The sequence below is a fragment of the Poecilia latipinna genome, unplaced genomic scaffold (assembly GCF_001443285.1).
Source record: "Poecilia latipinna isolate Pla-1442-1.1 unplaced genomic scaffold, P_latipinna-1.0 Scaffold429, whole genome shotgun sequence".
Classification (NCBI taxonomy): Eukaryota; Metazoa; Chordata; class Actinopteri; order Cyprinodontiformes; family Poeciliidae; genus Poecilia; species Poecilia latipinna.
Window position 1 is genome coordinate 173,462 of NW_015113045.1, and position 17,145 is coordinate 190,606.

General features: G+C 38.0%; 1 protein-coding gene across 3 annotated transcripts; it reads right to left on the bottom strand.

Annotated features, from left to right (window-relative positions):
* Positions 1–76: 76 nt before the first annotated feature.
* nr1h4 (nuclear receptor subfamily 1, group H, member 4) lies at positions 77–15,433 on the bottom strand. Of its 3 annotated transcripts, XM_015038088.1 has the most exons (11): positions 15,297–15,433; positions 12,152–12,207; positions 11,903–12,066; positions 8,200–8,577; positions 5,852–5,992; positions 4,996–5,138; positions 4,823–4,921; positions 4,636–4,735; positions 4,085–4,231; positions 1,207–1,320; positions 79–1,081 (listed from the first exon to the last, which is right to left on the bottom strand). In XM_015038088.1, exons 3-11 carry the CDS (start codon positions 11,997–11,999, stop codon positions 843–845), a joined length of 1,458 nt encoding a protein of 485 aa, XP_014893574.1. In that variant the 5' UTR covers positions 12,000–12,066; positions 12,152–12,207; positions 15,297–15,433; the 3' UTR covers positions 79–842. The 3 variants fall into 3 exon arrangements, with proteins under 3 accessions (XP_014893576.1, XP_014893574.1, XP_014893575.1); XM_015038090.1 differs by lacking the exons at positions 11,903–12,066; positions 12,152–12,207; positions 15,297–15,433 and adding an exon at positions 10,073–10,276 and having other exon boundaries at positions 77–1,081; XM_015038089.1 differs by lacking the exons at positions 12,152–12,207; positions 15,297–15,433 and having other exon boundaries at positions 11,903–12,067.
* Between the last annotated feature and the right edge of the window lie 1,712 nt (positions 15,434–17,145).

Below are 17,145 nucleotides of genomic sequence, written 5' to 3' on the forward strand. Positions count from 1 at the left end.
CAAACGCCACTACCTGCATGGAGTCGTTTCCTACACCTCTGTGCTCTGCCCAGCTTTTTTTCTAAGTACCTCACTCATAGTGAAAGTAATCTGCTAACGCTTAGCCTATTATAATATGAGTAAGAAGGAAAAAAGGGGACAAAAACTGACAAAATAAATATGCAAAGAGATCCAGAATAGGTAAATAATTTTGCTATATTGCTATATTTTTTGTTATTGTTCTTTTTAATAAGTGTTCCTGATGTTAGAAGACTAACTGAAGTCATAAATAAGAAAGAATATGCTTTGTGAGATTAAATAATGAATTTATTTCATAAAAGAAATAAATAATTTGGCACTTGAATAATATTTGAAAACATTTTTTTCAGCCACCCAATGACATTTAGACAGTTCCACACTCACTAGAAGAAATGTGGTACATTTTTCTATATTTGCTGTAATTAATGAATCCTCTGTTGTATGAAAATGCTTCCCTGGAAATGTCAATTATCAAGGCAAACACATAAAACATACATTTCTGTGCACAAAATAAAAACGAGGCCATCGTAAAACACTAATCTAAGTCTCTCACAACCACCTTCTTGGCTTTGTACAAAATTCCAGTGTTTGTACTTCTTTGACTCATCCATTTTAAATTTCAGCTTTTTAAGCCAAATATTGATGATAAAACTTGAACATGGAAAAAGCTGCTATAATACACTAATATTACCTATTTATAAAGTCAGGCAGAACCAAAGCAGACTGGTTGTTTGTCTGCCATTATGAACTCGGTTCCACTCCTGGAGCCTTTTAGCTGGAATGTCCATCTCTTCTTCCCGGGCTCCTTCACTGCTCACCGTGTGTCACTGCACATCCCAGATCTCACAGAGCAGCGGGGTGAATTTGTGGTCGTTCACTCTCCATGATGTGAGCATCTCTGCGTGATAGTGGTTGAGCGTCCTCAGCTCCGTCAGGCGGCCCAGGAGGCGAGCAAAGTACTGCGGCTCCTGCGGATGCTGCAGAACGCACAGCTTCTTCAGCAGCTCCACCATCGGCTCCTGCAGTCGCTCCACAGCTGGCTGGTCCTTCACATAAGGCCGGTCTAGGGAGGAAAACAACGCACTCTAATTATACTGTAAGCTTTGAAGGAGTATGAGTATCGATATGGAAACACGTAGAACAATAGTTGCCATGAAGAGCACTGAATAAAGACAAAAGATGGCTCACCTGGTGTCAGGATGGTTATTGCGGTGAGGAGAGCCTGTTCCTCCAGCACCATGTGCAGCTCACCAACACTTTTGTAAAAATTGAACAAGGGCGTGATGAATTCTTCTGATATACCTGCAGAAACAGATACAGTTTTTATTATAAAGCTTGTTAAGTGCAAGTGAAGGTTTTGATTGATTCACATGCTTTAGAGGTGTGACGAGGAACAAGGACCAGTTTTTATTTTGTGAGCTAAAACCTGTTAAAATAACTTTTTTAAAAAGATCTCCAAAAACACTCAAATGTCATTATTTTGATTAAGTAAATTGAACGCTTACTTCTTTGTTGCCGTTGTAAAATGTCACCTAATTTTGAATCGCATTTAATTTGAAATCGTTAAATCACAACAAATTTAAACAAGGTGATTGTAGTATTAAATATACTTTTTTGGGCAGTAAACTCTAAAAATACATCAGCGTCAGAATTTCCATTGGTTTTCAAAGCAGACAAGCCATTTTAAAACTCAGTTTCTGACACAAAAAAATTCTTCTGAGCCTACAGTTCATGGCCTTAAACTCAAGAATTGTTAGGTGACAGAGGAGAACAATGATCCGAAGCACATCAAGACGTTCACCACTGACAGGCTCAGAAACACAGCGAAAAATAAAGCTAAGTGTTTTCAAAGGCCTAGTCAAAGTTTAGACTCAAATTTAACCAACTTGGATCACGCTTTATCTCAACAAACAAAAGAAAAACTATAGAAAAACTTTAGAAAAATGCTTTATGTTCTGTATCTTTGTCCAATATTAAAACTTGTTAATAATGAAAGATTTAATTGTGACAACAACAAAAAAAAGTGTGCAAAGTCCTTCAGTCAGGTTCCTGCTTAACGTTTGGGAGCTCTAGAGGCTCGTCGATCTAGCCGGGGGCGTCTGTCCACCCGGAGACATCATTATCATCATCATCGTCCTCCTCATCATCATCATGGAGCTTTCAGAAATGCCAGGGGGCCTCGGAGGGAAAGAAGTGCACAATGGCACGCTTGATGTCGTGATAAGAAACAAAGCTCTCTTCAGACAGCTTTGCTGCCTTTTTCTCCCTGACTGGCCTTTAGTGTGACTATCTCTTATCCTCACCATTCACCCAGGAGCAGCGCTCAGGGACTCACTGACACACACACACACACACACACACACACACACATCTGCCATCATCACTGCTGTCTAACTGTCCAGCCTGGTTGACATAATGACACCTCACATACATATCAATGATTCTTAAAAGCAGCAGGTCAGTAAACAACTCAGCCCAGGGGATATTTATGTAAGCAGAGAGGCAGTATGTGCGTCTTAATAACCTAAAAAGAGGTTGGGTTTGCTGTTCTTCACCTGGAGCGACGCAGGCACACCTGAACGGAGTGAAACTGAACCCACGCAGGATACGTGTGCAACCGACACCGAGCCCGGGATCAGTAGGTTGGTGCGCATCTCTCCGCTGCATCACGCAGATCAAATATTAAACGAGGACCCGACCAGATTTGGCCAGACTCAACCTGACAGACCAAAAGACGGAGGGACGGCTGACATCCAGCAGAAGTTACTACCACCAAGATTCCCACTCATTTCTCAGTTACAGACGTTTTATTTAGGCCTACAATAATTTATAACCTGGCAGATTTAGGCTGAAGGTAGTCATTTAATATTTCCCTTCTAACTGGAAGTAATATTAAAGTTTTAGAGTTGCCTAGCCAGAATTTAAATCTGTAGACGGTACGGAGGCCTTCTGACCTCAAAGACTTGTTCATTGCTAAAGGGCACAAAGGGTAAAAATAATCAATGACCTGCCTGATTGTATTTTTTGTCACGACTGAAACATCTTTCCCTTTGGTTTATTGTCTTTCTGTCTTCTGTTTGTTACCAGAAACAACCTTTTTAGCTGAGTGAGCATGTTTTTAAGCTTAAATTAAAAATGTGCTTGTTCAAATGTACAAATTATCTGCAAATAACTTTATAATTAGTATAATTATTTGACACAACAATTTTCTTCAACTCCCGAATAGGTTTATTGTCTAGTTATCAACCAGTTAAATGGCTTGATTGACCCTGTACTCATAGATGATCTTTCCCATCATGAGCATGAATATCAAAGTAATATCAAAGTAATTCTGGACTTCAGCATTGTTTTCAAAAGGATTGAATAATTGCATATGCCAAACAATTTTCCATTTTTGTGGTATTGGGCAAGATTAATATTTTGTCACATGTGCCTTACTATGACAACATGCTTATTGTAGCTATCAACAAACCTTTCATATAATTATGACCGGATAGTTGACCAAACGTTTTGGTAGAACAGAGTCAGAGTAAATATGGTGACTTTCAAGAACAGATCAAGCTTTAGATGTTATTCTCTGCAAACTGCAGCCTCCTAAAAGACAACCAACAACATATTGCGGTGGTGTGTGTGTATCTATTGGCCTGCATGTATATTTTTCACATGAAATTCAAATTTGCACCCAGTTGATGTGATTCAAATGAACGAAAGCCGAAATGTTTGTGATTCAAATAAATAATTCAAATGTAAAAATAATCAAGATGTTAAAGCTCGTAATGAGAACCTGGAATCTTCCGACTACAACTGAATAATCAGCGGGAAAACAGAACTAATTAGCTATAATTGTTTTGATCCATTTAATTTAAATTTCAACATAGAAGCTAGAATTGAATTCAAATTTTCAAATTTTATCACGATCGGGAGAATGCTTCATTTCAATTAAGTGCTTTCAAAGATTTTTCATGGTCGAGTTGGAAACTCCCCCTTTGTTGCATCCAGAAGGTTTTAGTTATTTCTCCAGATAAAATCTGACTTCACCAGTGCTGTGTATAGTGAGTAAACTCACCACTTTTCCGTATCCTCTCTTCTAAAACCTCACTGTGTCCTTCTGGCATCTTCCTGCTGAAAACTTGAGCTGAACGCAGAAACATGGCCTCCACAGCCGAACCCTTCAGCAGAGCGATCTGATCCTCATGATCCAGAGACAGAAACCCTAACGAAGACAAAGTATTTGCCCCCTTACTGATTTCATCTGGTTTTGCTGTTTTGTTAGTAACATTTCAGCACTTTTATATTAGATACAAAACAATCCTCACCCAATAATGAAAAAGTAAATGCCCTCTCCTAATTAAGTCATGAATAAATTAGATTAAGCCCAGTATTTGGACAGCTGAGTTAAATTTCATAAGGCGTACTTAAGCCTAGATACTGTCAGATCTGTAGAGTCAAGAGATCACCTACAAAGGACCTGCTTAGCAACATGAAGTAGGTAAAAAAAGATCCCAAAATGCAGCTCGTCCAGATTCAAAGAAACTCAATAAGTAAATACAAGGCTGGAATACAAAACAATTTCTAAGACAAAGGCCTTTAGTGTTTCGCCAAAATTCTCTGATTTACCTGGAATATTCTTTGTAAACTCCACCAACACCTGAACTTGACTTGTTGCGATTTCGGTCAAGAGGAGAAAGTTCTCCTCTGTGCTGTACTGTTCTTGTAGCTGGAAGGAAAAGCAAGAATAAACTGACCATTTATTCTCAGTTATTCCTCATAATGTGAATAATACAACATTAGGCTGAACAAATACCAGCTTTTTGGCAATATCCTGGGGGATTTGATGTTTGTTGTAAGCTTCCACGATGAGCTTCATGAGTGCGTCTTGCTCTTTAGTAATTGCCACCTTTTCCTAAATTTGAAAACAAAAACACTTTATTTTGCCTCGTCTACATTCCTCCGGGACTCGAACAGATGTGTGTTTACCTTTGACAGCTTGGTGGTTGAGGTGACCTGCTTGTTGTCCGCGCTGTCCGCCCCCTCTGTCTCGTCTCCTGTTGACCGCCCTGGGGAGGTCTTGGTGTTCTTGCGAAGCCTTTTGGATTTACACTGGATCTCTGTCAGCAGGCCTGTAGGCATCAATGAAGGCTTCACTTTCTGAGTTAAATACCTCACAGATTTGTGTCTAGAGCAGCTTAAAAAAAAAAAAAAACTACACAGAATCACTTAAAGATCCCTTACTAATATCTATCAAAACCCATGAATTCATTCAAGATCCCAGTTATTATATAGTGAGCACATACTCTTTTTCTACACACTCAAGTATGGAAAGGGAATTTTAAAGAGTTCAGTAATGAGAGAGAAAAACATTCACCTCTTCATTTTTTCCCTGCATAATTAGTTAAGCTCTTACCGTGGGGACAGATAGTATCATGAAGGCCTTCCATGCTGCAATATTGATCACAGCTGCACTGAAGTATTTATGAGCAACAGGAGTCCAGTTTATCTTACAGTGCTTTTGTACTGCCAACTATTAACAGAACTCACAACTAGTTTCTGAAACTAACGTTACCGGGCAGAAAGCTAAAGCAACTCTTTCAGTGTCCACATGCTGATTAACAATCTTTTCCAAGGAGAACTTTTTGCTTGACTGCTTTCATTCCAGAAAGCCAAACAAAAGCTGTGTCATATGTCATAAACGATACATTATATCCCAGGATAACTAAGTAGACCATGTCAGAATGGAGAATGAGGATTCACCGCTTCCAGTATCATATTTGTTCTCTGATGATTTAAATTAAAAGTAGACCTGTCGCCTCTCCAAACCTGCAGCCGTACTCACACTCGGCCAGCATGCCCATCTCCTTGCATTTTCTCAGCCTGCACTCCTGGCATTTCCTGCGCATGTACATGTCCATCTCGCAGTTTCCGCCACTCTTGCACTTGTACACGGCGTTCTTTGTTATGCTTCGTCTGAAGAACCCTAAACATAAGCAGAGGAGGACGATAAAACATCACATGATGCATTGCACTGATCTGAGTTCAAAACAGTTTGGATATCCATCGTTTCCTGGGTGTTGTTTTTTATATTTGCAAAAACAATGCAATATTTTTTTATTATTATTATTATTATTCATTGGGGATATAATCATACTTACATTTATTTATTAGAGCAGTTGTTACAAGTCAGCAGTCTGATTGCTACCCTTACCCTTTTGACTTAAAACATGCTTAAAGTTGACAGGAAATTTGAAAATATCACTTGATAATGATGTCTTAATGGATACCAACTATAAAGTCTTAAAAAATGCAAACAATAAAGAAAATGTAAATAAATAAGCAAGGCTAGCATTGCCTTGCTTTTTTTTTAGCAACTCTTCAGTCTGAACTCATCCTCACCTCTGACCTTAATACTTGTTTTAACAGTAGTTAGACCCATCAAATGTAGCAGCACAAACTAACACTTTGACTCATTAACTTCAGGACAGTGACCAGACATTCTGACGTCATTAAGCACAATGACACGCAGTGATGAGACTAAGCTCAGGTTGCTCGTGCATTGTGTAGGAGAAAGGTGAGAAGGAATACAATCGGGGCACCATTACCGAGAAGACTTGAGTTTATTCTCGGTGAAACGGCAGCACAGGTCAGCTAGCACACGCCTGGCATTGTCCAGGACGGCCGTGTGGAATTACACTCATATCCCTTCAGCCTGCCATTCGACAGGAATCCCACTGAACTCACAATGCAATAAAAACACAGGGAGGGGCCGCTGAAGGTCGCGTTCACCCAGTTAATAATTTGTAAATCGAGGGAAAACTCGTAAAGTGCTCACTCCCACTGTTCCGTACAGTCATTTAGTTGTTTTATCCTCATAAAGTCAGCATCAGTCGGCCAAAACCTGACCAATGTCGTAGGCTGAATGGATTTATTTCCTGTCCTTGGCAGGTAATTAAACATTCACTCAACAGCATTTAGTGCTTGTTATACAAACACTTTTAAAGTGCTGTTTCAAAATCTTGAAAAGCAGTCACCTGAGGAAATGGGCGCAGCATTTTTATAAAGCTAAACTGATTTTCTTTGGGGAAAAGAAAAGTCCTTTCAGGTGGGACATTTAATCACAGATTTCTAAATATTGTGTAATGCTGGCGACTCTTGCCTCATGCACACATATGATTCTTACCCAGATGTTTGGACTGTAGAAATAAACACTGCTGTCATGAATAGGCTCTAAAGGTCAAAGATACAAAGAACGGACATTTCCAATGTAGGGCAAATGTCGTCGAGCATGCAACTGAGTTTTAAACAAACTTCACATGGTAATACAGAGACTTGACAAGATCCTCATTTTTGAAGTTATTCAACATTTAAAATGACAAAATATCAAATATTTCATTTGGATTTTAGGCAATAGAAAAACAAAAAGTGGCAAATCACTGAGAAAACGGGTGGGAAATTATTTTAGTACTTCAATGTTTTTACAGATGAAATTTTCTCTGTGATGATCTCAGAGGTTTGTTAGAGAACAAACAGCATCAAAAGGCCAGGAAACACAGCAGAGAAATCAGGGAGAAAGTTGTGGATAAGTCTAAAAGAGATTTTCAGAAATCTTTGTAAATCTCACAGAGCTTGGGTTCAGAAACCGAAATGGTGAGATAGAAATATGATCTACCTCGCCTAATCTGACAGGCTGGACCAGTAGAGCATTAATAAGACAAGCAGCAAAGAGGCTCAAGTTAGCTCTGGAGGAGCTGCACAGATTCAGAGCTCAGGTGGACAGAACAACTTCAATCCAAGGACTCTGCGAATCTGGCATATGGTAAGTTGCCATGGAGACAGCCATTACTGTGGAGACACTAATGCAGTTGAGATCTATGTGAATTTTGTACTCTTTATAAAATAGTGTTTTATGGTACTTGGGGGGGGGGGATGTATTGCCTGAAGCATATTCACATCTTAGAAAGGTTAAAGTTCAGCTCTAAACCCAACTGAGAATCTGTGGCGAGACTATAAATTTGTTGTTCACTCACCCTCTTCAGCCAATCTTAAATAATTCAAAGAATAATGTTTAAACATCTTTCTGCCTCAGCCTTTAAAACAAAACGAGAACCTCCGGTTACACCACACAGAGATAAAGGATAACACGAGACTTTCCCACAGTGCTGTATCTCCTGTGGAAACTCCACACACCTTTACATCCTTCACAGGTGAGAGCGTTGTAGTGGTATCCAGAGGCCTTGTCTCCGCAGACCACACACAGTTCCTCTCCCTTGATCCTTCCAGGTTGGTTCAGGTGCCGGTTCCTCTTGCAAACAGCCGGCACAACAGAAGAGGCCTCATCCATTTCAGTCCCATAGCTGCCCTCCAGGGGTCCTTTCCTCAGTTCGTATAAGCCCATGTGTGAGTACCACTCGTCTCCACTGAATGGAGGGTAATAGTTCTGAGAGGAGTAGTACGGAGTGGCGGACATGTTTGGCTCCAGGGGTGGATACTGCATACTGGGGTAAGAGGTGAATGGTAAGATGTCAGGGTCCTGCAGAAGAGGACTGCCTTGATCTGCCAGTATGTCTGATGAATAAAAGAAGAGAGGTTTTAGAGAAACGCTCAGTGGCGATTACATGTTGTGGTCCAGAACAACAATAAATTAATCACTCTGCTCGGTTTTGCATCAACATCTTCATTTGATCATTCTTATTATCGATATGACCCGTCAATTTTTTTCCCCCTGCAAAATATTGACACATGAATTAACTGAGATCAAACTACCAACATTTTTCAAATCTGACAAAGGCTGGCAACAAGTTATATCATTCATTAATATCGATGTGTTTTAGTTAATTATTATTCCGCATAATTTATCATTTAGCATTATACCACAAAATGAAAAAAAAACACACAAAAAAACACCTTGACATTTCATCCTGGGCTTGGAAGCATTTTATTTATTTTTTTGTTGGTCAATGTTAAAAAAGACAGTTGATAGTCTGAATGTCAAAAACAGGGTTTTAAAATATCTTTTTTTCTCAGCTTACAGCCCAGCTCTTTCCCAGCTGGGCTACTTTTGTACTTGTGTCAAGCCCTATTATTTCTTCATAAATTCATAAATTAGTCTTGTTGAATTTATGATTCAGAGAAGCATACAACTAATACTGCTTATCAAAATTAAATTTGTAGACGAGAAGGTGTCCTACAGTGGTTAAAAAATTATACTACTAAATCAAAAGGTATAAAACCAAAACAGCCAAACGACAGTAAAGTGTTCCACGTGACTATGAGGAGTTTCAGATGGTAAATCATCAGTGCATGAATCAAATGTAATCCTTGGGCCAGTTACAGAGATAAATTTTTACATCAGCTTTAATGGTAGAAACCATAACATTGAATATAAATGTGGAGTTTAAGTGTCAATGGAAGTTGAATGCTGGGACATAAACAATGAACAGCTTATGGTCAGTTTAGACAATAATTCTCTGTGAAAAAACCATACAACCAAATGTACGAAAACAAAACTACTTCAGACAGACGGCAATAAAACATGAGTATCTGATAAATCCTTATCTGACCACGGGGATTTGTGCATAACAATTAGATGGCAGAACACGGGGTCCTCAAAAGCTAGAGTCAAATAACAAAAATCAACTTTTTAAGCAGAAAATTATGCAACTCAGAATAATCCAACGTATTCTGACAATGAAACAGGGAATGCTAAAGCTAACAGCTTAAGTAGTGCACTATAACTATAGTGTAATTGCAGCTGACGATGTCACAACCTGAAGAACCTCTTTCCAGTGAAAACCGTCAGACTTGCTGTCCAGGCGACACACAAAATACCATAAAGCCATAAATGATTAACAACCCACTCCCAGTACACTGTGTCTTTCAGACAGGCAATAACAGTAGCATTACACCAAGCAAGCTGACACTAATTTGCTCACAAGGATTTTAATTCATAACGAATTAACGTGCAGGAAAACCTATTCAACACAGAGAAACAGCTTCAGAAAATCAGCAAAACAAAGACATTTCCTCACAGGATATTTGTTGAGAAGGAAGAATCACAAACCTGTGGATGTCTGGGTCTGGACCATGGTCGTCTCCATGTGACCAGACGCAGACTATTCTGAGTCTCTACTGTCCTACCTCCCCAGTGCTGGTTTGTAGTTCGGCCTTTTTCTTGTGTTTTAACAGAAAAATCATCTCCTACTCATGCTTGTCGATCTGACAACTTGCTAAAGGTGTGAAAACATCTTGCTGCCTGGTTGAGAAATGCTGAAGGGGAGCAAAGGTTGCTGGAGCTACTCATTAACCACCGAGTTAAGATGTCTTTACATCACAACAGGTAGCTGGTTGATTCAGGAGTTTGGGTACAAACTCACTGCTACTGTATGATGGCTGTAGATCTGCAGGGTCACTTATACAATTGAACAGGTGAAGGATCCCAAAATATGTGCTTGTTGCTGTGTCGTGTGAAAAACGATTTGTCAGATCTGCTGAATTTGACTAAATAAGAACAAAAGAAGATGGGAAGATTGTCAATTTCTGCGTACTGACCCGTCCTTGTACATAAAGTCATATACTGTAATTGCTGTAGGCAGGACCGCCCTTCAGCACCTTTAGGTTTCAGACTCAAGGCGCTCTGATGGTTTATTGTGTAAAGGGTGTGCTCAGGAGTTTGTGTAACGCGGCTTTTCCTGGAATAAATACTACCCTCTGTTCACAGTTGTGTAGATAATACTTAGATTTGCCTACAACTGATACCACGAATGAACTTTCTGATTGTCTTAGAGAAATTTAAGCTGGGATGGTTTTGATTTGTTTATGGATATGACCTGAGCTAAATGTCTTCGGATCAGGACGTAATAGTTGCACTCTTCGTATCCATTAGCTTAGCCTTAAACAATTTAACAATATAGACGGGATTAAATAGGTGTGTTGTTGGTAAATCTGTTCAGAATTTAAAAGCTGAGATTTATTCAAGATTTCAATTCAGTGCTACTGTTAAGAAAAGAAAACACTTTTACATGGAAAGTTATTGCCTGTTAGATCTATTAGGAGGAGAAGAAATAAAGGCAAAAGGTGTGATAACATGGCGGCATAAATTTGCACACTTTTAAGCTAAAACCTTGTTGAAGGATCTTTTGATTTTCTTTCAGCGTTCAGTCGCCAATAAACCCATCATTCATCAAATATTAGGCCAATCAGCTAGATTGGCCTAATATTAATATTTTCTCTTCACCAAACCCTGGTATTTTAACCCTTTCATGCATGAATTAGGATCCTTTTGTGTCAACATTTTTTTCCAAATTATTTTTTATTTTCTTAAGGCATAAAAAAAGGTAGTTGAAAAATCCATCAGTATTGTTCTTTAAGGGTTATCTGATGTCACAATATTTTTTTTACCTTCTACAGTAGAAGGAGGGACCGGGTCGGTTGGCATGCTTTTTGGTCTGTCGGCCATATTGGATTTAACTAAAATAACTTCTTGCATTTGCAGCTGTTGGCCAGTAGTTGATAGTGTATTTTATGATGCATGAAGGGCCACTTCAGTGGTCTGTGTGCATTTATAACATAAAAATCCACAAGAAAATGGCTTTTAGACAGCTGTCCACTGTAGTGACCACTATGCATGAAACGGTTAACAAAGATGTGTTAACTTTTGAGTGCCGCTGTCAGTTAGAGAATTTTCTTCTTGACATTAGTCTGTGTTGCAGCAGATTTTCTGTTTCATGATAGGAAGTGTGAGCACACCTACCCTTGCTCTTGCATCATACCAAACTCTCACCCTGCTGTCACTTCCAATTTCCCTTAAATTGACTTTCAGTTTTCTACTGAGTGAGTTTTTTTTTTAGTTTTTTTTTTTTTTATCTGTGTGGTTCCTGCCATCTACACTTACCAAAGAAGTGGGTGCTCTCAGAGATGGAGAACTCATCGCTGGGTGGGATTTGCAGCGGTCCCACCATATTGATCTCGGGGCCCTCCCACTCATTCATTCAGGAAGGTTTTCAGTGGTCGACTTCAAAATCCCAGACAAGGGTTGGAATATGTCTCCGTTTGCTCCTGCACAAAGATTTAAAATGCTGAAGCATTCAGTGAACCTTTTGGATCCCGGCCACTTTTACAGTGTAATAAATCATCAACACACCTGTTTAGCAGCTCTGAACAGGAGGAACGAGGATGAAGGTCGGGTCACTACAAAGCCTTGAGAAGAGCCAATCATGCAAATGAGATAATTATTTCTGTCTTTTCACTTATTGTACAAACTGTTTTCATGATGCATTTTTAAAGCTTTGCATAAATTAAGCGAAACTGAGAAGAATTGTAAGAGAATTAAGAAGTTCTTCAATTTATTCTTCATGCAAAGTCACAAAATGGTCACTTTGGACATTATCGACGGCTCTGCCACATTGCTTTAATTAAGTCAATGTAATTTCCCTCGAGATGAAAAAGCAGCCCACCTGGATTCAATGACCTCCGCCCCACATGAAGGCTAAACGTGCAGGGAAAAAACAGTACTACACTGATAAGATGTAAGCAGGAGGATACCATGCTAATGCCTTTCGAAAAATAAGAAATACTGCACAATGAAACCAAACAAATGAGATACAGGCATTGCTACAACAGGCACAAAAACAAATACAGTGCAACACTATCACAGTTTTATTTTTGTGCTCTTTGTTCAGCTTAAATGTTTCCAAACATAGAGCATGTAAGGTAAAACACTATTCACATCAACTTGGCTATGTAGGAACTTACGACTTTGTTAAACTGGAAATTAGCTGTGATGATCGAGTTCATCATCTACATTTAATCCCAAAATAGAAACAATCATTCACATAAAAACAACTTGTCTGCATGATTTAGACTAAAATATATCAAAAAATAACATCTCCCAGTCAAATCAACAGAAATTCAAGTCTGGATGGGAAACAAAGTCCTCACCGTTTACCAGAAAGGAAATTGGTAAATTCAAGGACTCTACCAAATTACAGTGAAAGGAGAAAACCTGGAGCAATGAAATGAAGAGTCTTCACACCAAAGTTATTCTAATAATAATATCCACTGGGGGGTTTCAAGGCAAAAATCACTGCTGATCAAAAAGAAACACACAAAAAAAAAACTTTGGGGAAAATATTCAGTGGACTAACGAGAGAAAAATGGATGTGATTCATTTTAAAATTGACAATCAACTAACACATCAACTAACATGATATCAATGATGGCAGGGTGTTTAAGTCCAATTAAACAATGTTGTTCTCATTGAAATTCTAAAAAAAAAAAAAATTTATCTGTCTGCTGATTTAAACCATAGAATCAAGGAGATGCTGGAGAAAGCCTCTCCTTGTAACTGACACATTTTAAAAGATAAACATGTCAGTCCTCTACATGGAAATGAAACAAAGTGTGACATTTTCAGAAAATATCAGCAGCAAATAGGTAGCAGCAAGTACAAAGGAAAAAGAAGAGCTCCATGAACAGGGCCCAGAGGTACCCCTCTAGGTGCTGTCAACTAAATACACTACAGTAATTGATCATCAACAAATGTCACGAGTGCCATGAGTTTTGTTTTTGCTGTACTGGAGCAAACAGGTGCAACGGATTCAGGGACACAAATAACAATTTAATCACGTGTTGGTTCTCAACAGTCTGCAAAGTTTTATGTGATTTCTTCCTATCTATTATTCAACAGTGAGATAGATCATTCATAAGTGGAAAACATTCAAGTCTACAATGTCAGGACAGAGAATTTGCAAAAAAAAAAAAAACAAACAAAAAAAACCACCTCAGACTCTGTACCGAACAATTAAGAAGTGATTGAACAAGAACAGTTTGTTTTAGTTGTCAGGAGAACGATGACTGTATTTAAAGAAATATTGCAGCATCATCTTTATTTGCAAAGTTGCATCAGAATGGATAGATGAGCAAAAAAAGAGATTTTTAAGCTGAATGATATATGGTACAGTGCATGATATTTCTTTTTTTTGTTGTTGTTTTTGTGCAAAAAAAAACCAAACCAAACAAACAAGCAGAAATTATTGCTCATTGTGACTGTTATTTACTGAAAAGTCCAGGCAGAAGCTCATTACACCTATATTCACTGACAGAGATGTATATTTTTCATTTTTCTTTCAAACTATTTTTCTTTTGTTTTTTCAAACAAAAGCAAAACAGTTAAAAAGAAGAAAAATCTTCACAGATATAATATTAAAAAAATAAACAAAATTGGGACAACTTATTCAAAGACTATAATGATCAGAACTCACATTTATATTTGTTTACCAGCTGGCTATGCTTTCTTCATTTCACATTATCTAGTCCACACATTTGCTTACATAGCATTAGTTCCTTAAGCTATACTTTCTAAGTTCAGAGTTTGTTTTACTTGAAAATAGAGCAAGGCAATTTGGACAAAAAAAAGGTTTAATTTATATTTCTTTCTGGATGTAATGTTTTGCTAATTATCACAATATGGTTTCAAATTAAATTTACATTTTCTAAGATTGTATATGTTTTAATGAACTACAATAGTTTTACATAATATTGCAGTTGTTTTATTTTTTTTGCATTGTGTATGTAAAACTTCCAAATTAACAAATCAACTATTGATCTCTGAAATCTGGTCATAAGCAGTATCTCCTTTTAAAAATCATTCATCATATTTAGTCTTGCGTTATTTATTTCAAACCATTTAGCTAAATCTGTCAACTTCCTCCTTAGTGATCAGAAGCCGTTCCAGAAGAGCAACAAAAATCTTAAATCCATTGTCAAGCATGGTGGTGGAGGAGTGGTGATTTGGGCTTGTTTGGCAGCCTGACAGCTTGTACTCATTCAGTGGAGGTCAAAATGTATCTGATGTAAGTTTGATGTCTTTCTTTTCAATATCTAGAGTTTGTCTCAAAGTGGTTTAAATACAATGATCTCAAACATTCCTGCAAATCCACAAGCCAATGGCTTAAGAAAAGGTAACAATGTGTTGCGATGGTCTATCCAAAGCCCAGATCTCAAACTATAATGATGTGCAGTGACTTCAATCAAGTCTACTTAATAATTATCGCGATAAGAAACTTAATGTTGTAAACAAAAGAGAAGCAAATCTCTTTGCGATGTCAGAAATTTGTAACGTCACAAAAAAAACAACCTAAAGTTATTGAGGTGATAAAAACTGTTGAATTTTTGGTTGTATTTAGTCTTTCCTGTGACTGTCGGTACAGTTGTACAGTATTGTCTCCTTTCCACAACAGTACACACACTCTCAAACCTTCGCTCGTCCTTCGTCTGACAGTTCTTACCTTCTCCTGCCCAACTGAGGTGGAAAACTTTCCTTCCGTCTTTACAGCTCCATCGATATTCAAACGTTAAGCCGCATGTGTCCGACTCCAGCGACAGGATGTGCGACCAGTTGAGGTCAGAGAGAGAGAAACGGGTGGTGGTTATTAATTAAACTGTCCGTTGCTGTCCATGTCATCCCACTCCCCCAGTGCTTTTTATCAGAACACGTCAACAGGCCTCCTCGTGAATTCCCACTCTCACACACAAACATCATATACATCATTAACACGACTCAAACTACTGCTGTGATCACTAGGATGTGCAGTCTGGAATATTTTCAATAAAATGAAACAAAAAGGGGATATTCCTGCCCTTTTTTCATTTATATTTGGGATTTTTAAAATTGGTCTTGTCATGGAAAATCTCCGAAGCTGAGTGCGTCCTTGAACTGATCCAAGCCGTTTCATCATGCAAAGTGACTGTCAATCAATTGGTTTGGGATTTTTGGCACTGTCAGGAATTATGGATCTCTGCCCCTTTTTTTCTCTCTCTCTTTTTACATTTTAATAAGAAATAAACCTGTAAATAAATTCCCTTTTGACTTTTAATTCCTTTTTTTTTTTTTTTTTCCTAAAATGGGACAGCTTAATCATTGATGGTCTGTTGCTCCATCTGAAGAGGCCCTTCTGAGTCAACAGACGGTCTCCCTGAAATAAACAGAACCTTTGCCATTGGCTGCTGTTTGTGGACTATCTGCTCTGGATTTAAGAGCATGTAAGGAATGAAATACCACAACGCAAACAAGCCCATGTTTAATTCACGATTAAACAGTTGAGTTCGAGGAAACCTTCAGATTTTAGTTGCTTTTTCTCCCTTTGACTGGTTGTCTCTCTGATCCCACGCTGAGTGCAACGCAGCAGCACTACAAGGACAACAGGCAACAAAGTCCATAACCTTGAAATTTCTTATCACAAAGTGAAAGGGTATAATCATCAGGTTTTCCAAAGCCAAATCACACAAAGCTTATTTAAAGAGTTTTACAGGCTGAAATGTCTTGAACAGAAGAAGCTAAAAGTAGAAATCAAGAATCTGTCTAGTAATTATGAAGCAGGCGCACAAGGATAGATAACACTGAGGATGTTTATAGTGTGACTGGAAACAGATGTGTTCGAAAAAAATGTGACCATCTTTACATAAACAATCATTATTACGAGCACGTCTTAATAATTTACAGAAACACCAGTCATGAGTTGTTGTATTTCATTTTAACATTTGCTTCTGTTCAGAGATTTATTGTATCCAAATGTTTATCATTAGATCCAAACTTCATGCCAATTAAATTATCAAATATTTACTAGAAACTTTTCACAAACTTTTCAATTTTTTTTTCTCTCTCTTTGGAGAAGAAAGTGGATAATTATAAGTAAAAACAAAAAAAAAAACAACAACTTTGTTTTACGAAATCAAAATGGTGTTTTTAAAACTAAGGAACAACTGACTAATAGCCAACCTTTCCTTCTTTTGTCCAAAATAACTTTAGTAAGATGCTTGTTGTAAGAGTTTCTGACTTCAGTCTGAGGTATTTTTACTCCACTCTTTGTTTTCAGCTGTAAGATGTTTCAGTTTCTCTCAGGCTGATTCAGCGTCTCACACAAGATCTCGCAGATTTTAGGATCTGATCTTTAACTCTCCCCAGGACTTTCCATTTTTTTAATCCTTGGTGGACTTATTGTCATGTTTTGTTTTGATTTTTTTTTGTCATGTTGCAGTTTCATCCCACTTCAGCCTTTACTTTTTCTTCTGTTTTTTTAGAGAAAAAACATCACTCATGAAATCTTGCTTCTTTTCTGCCTTCACTCTGGAAAACCT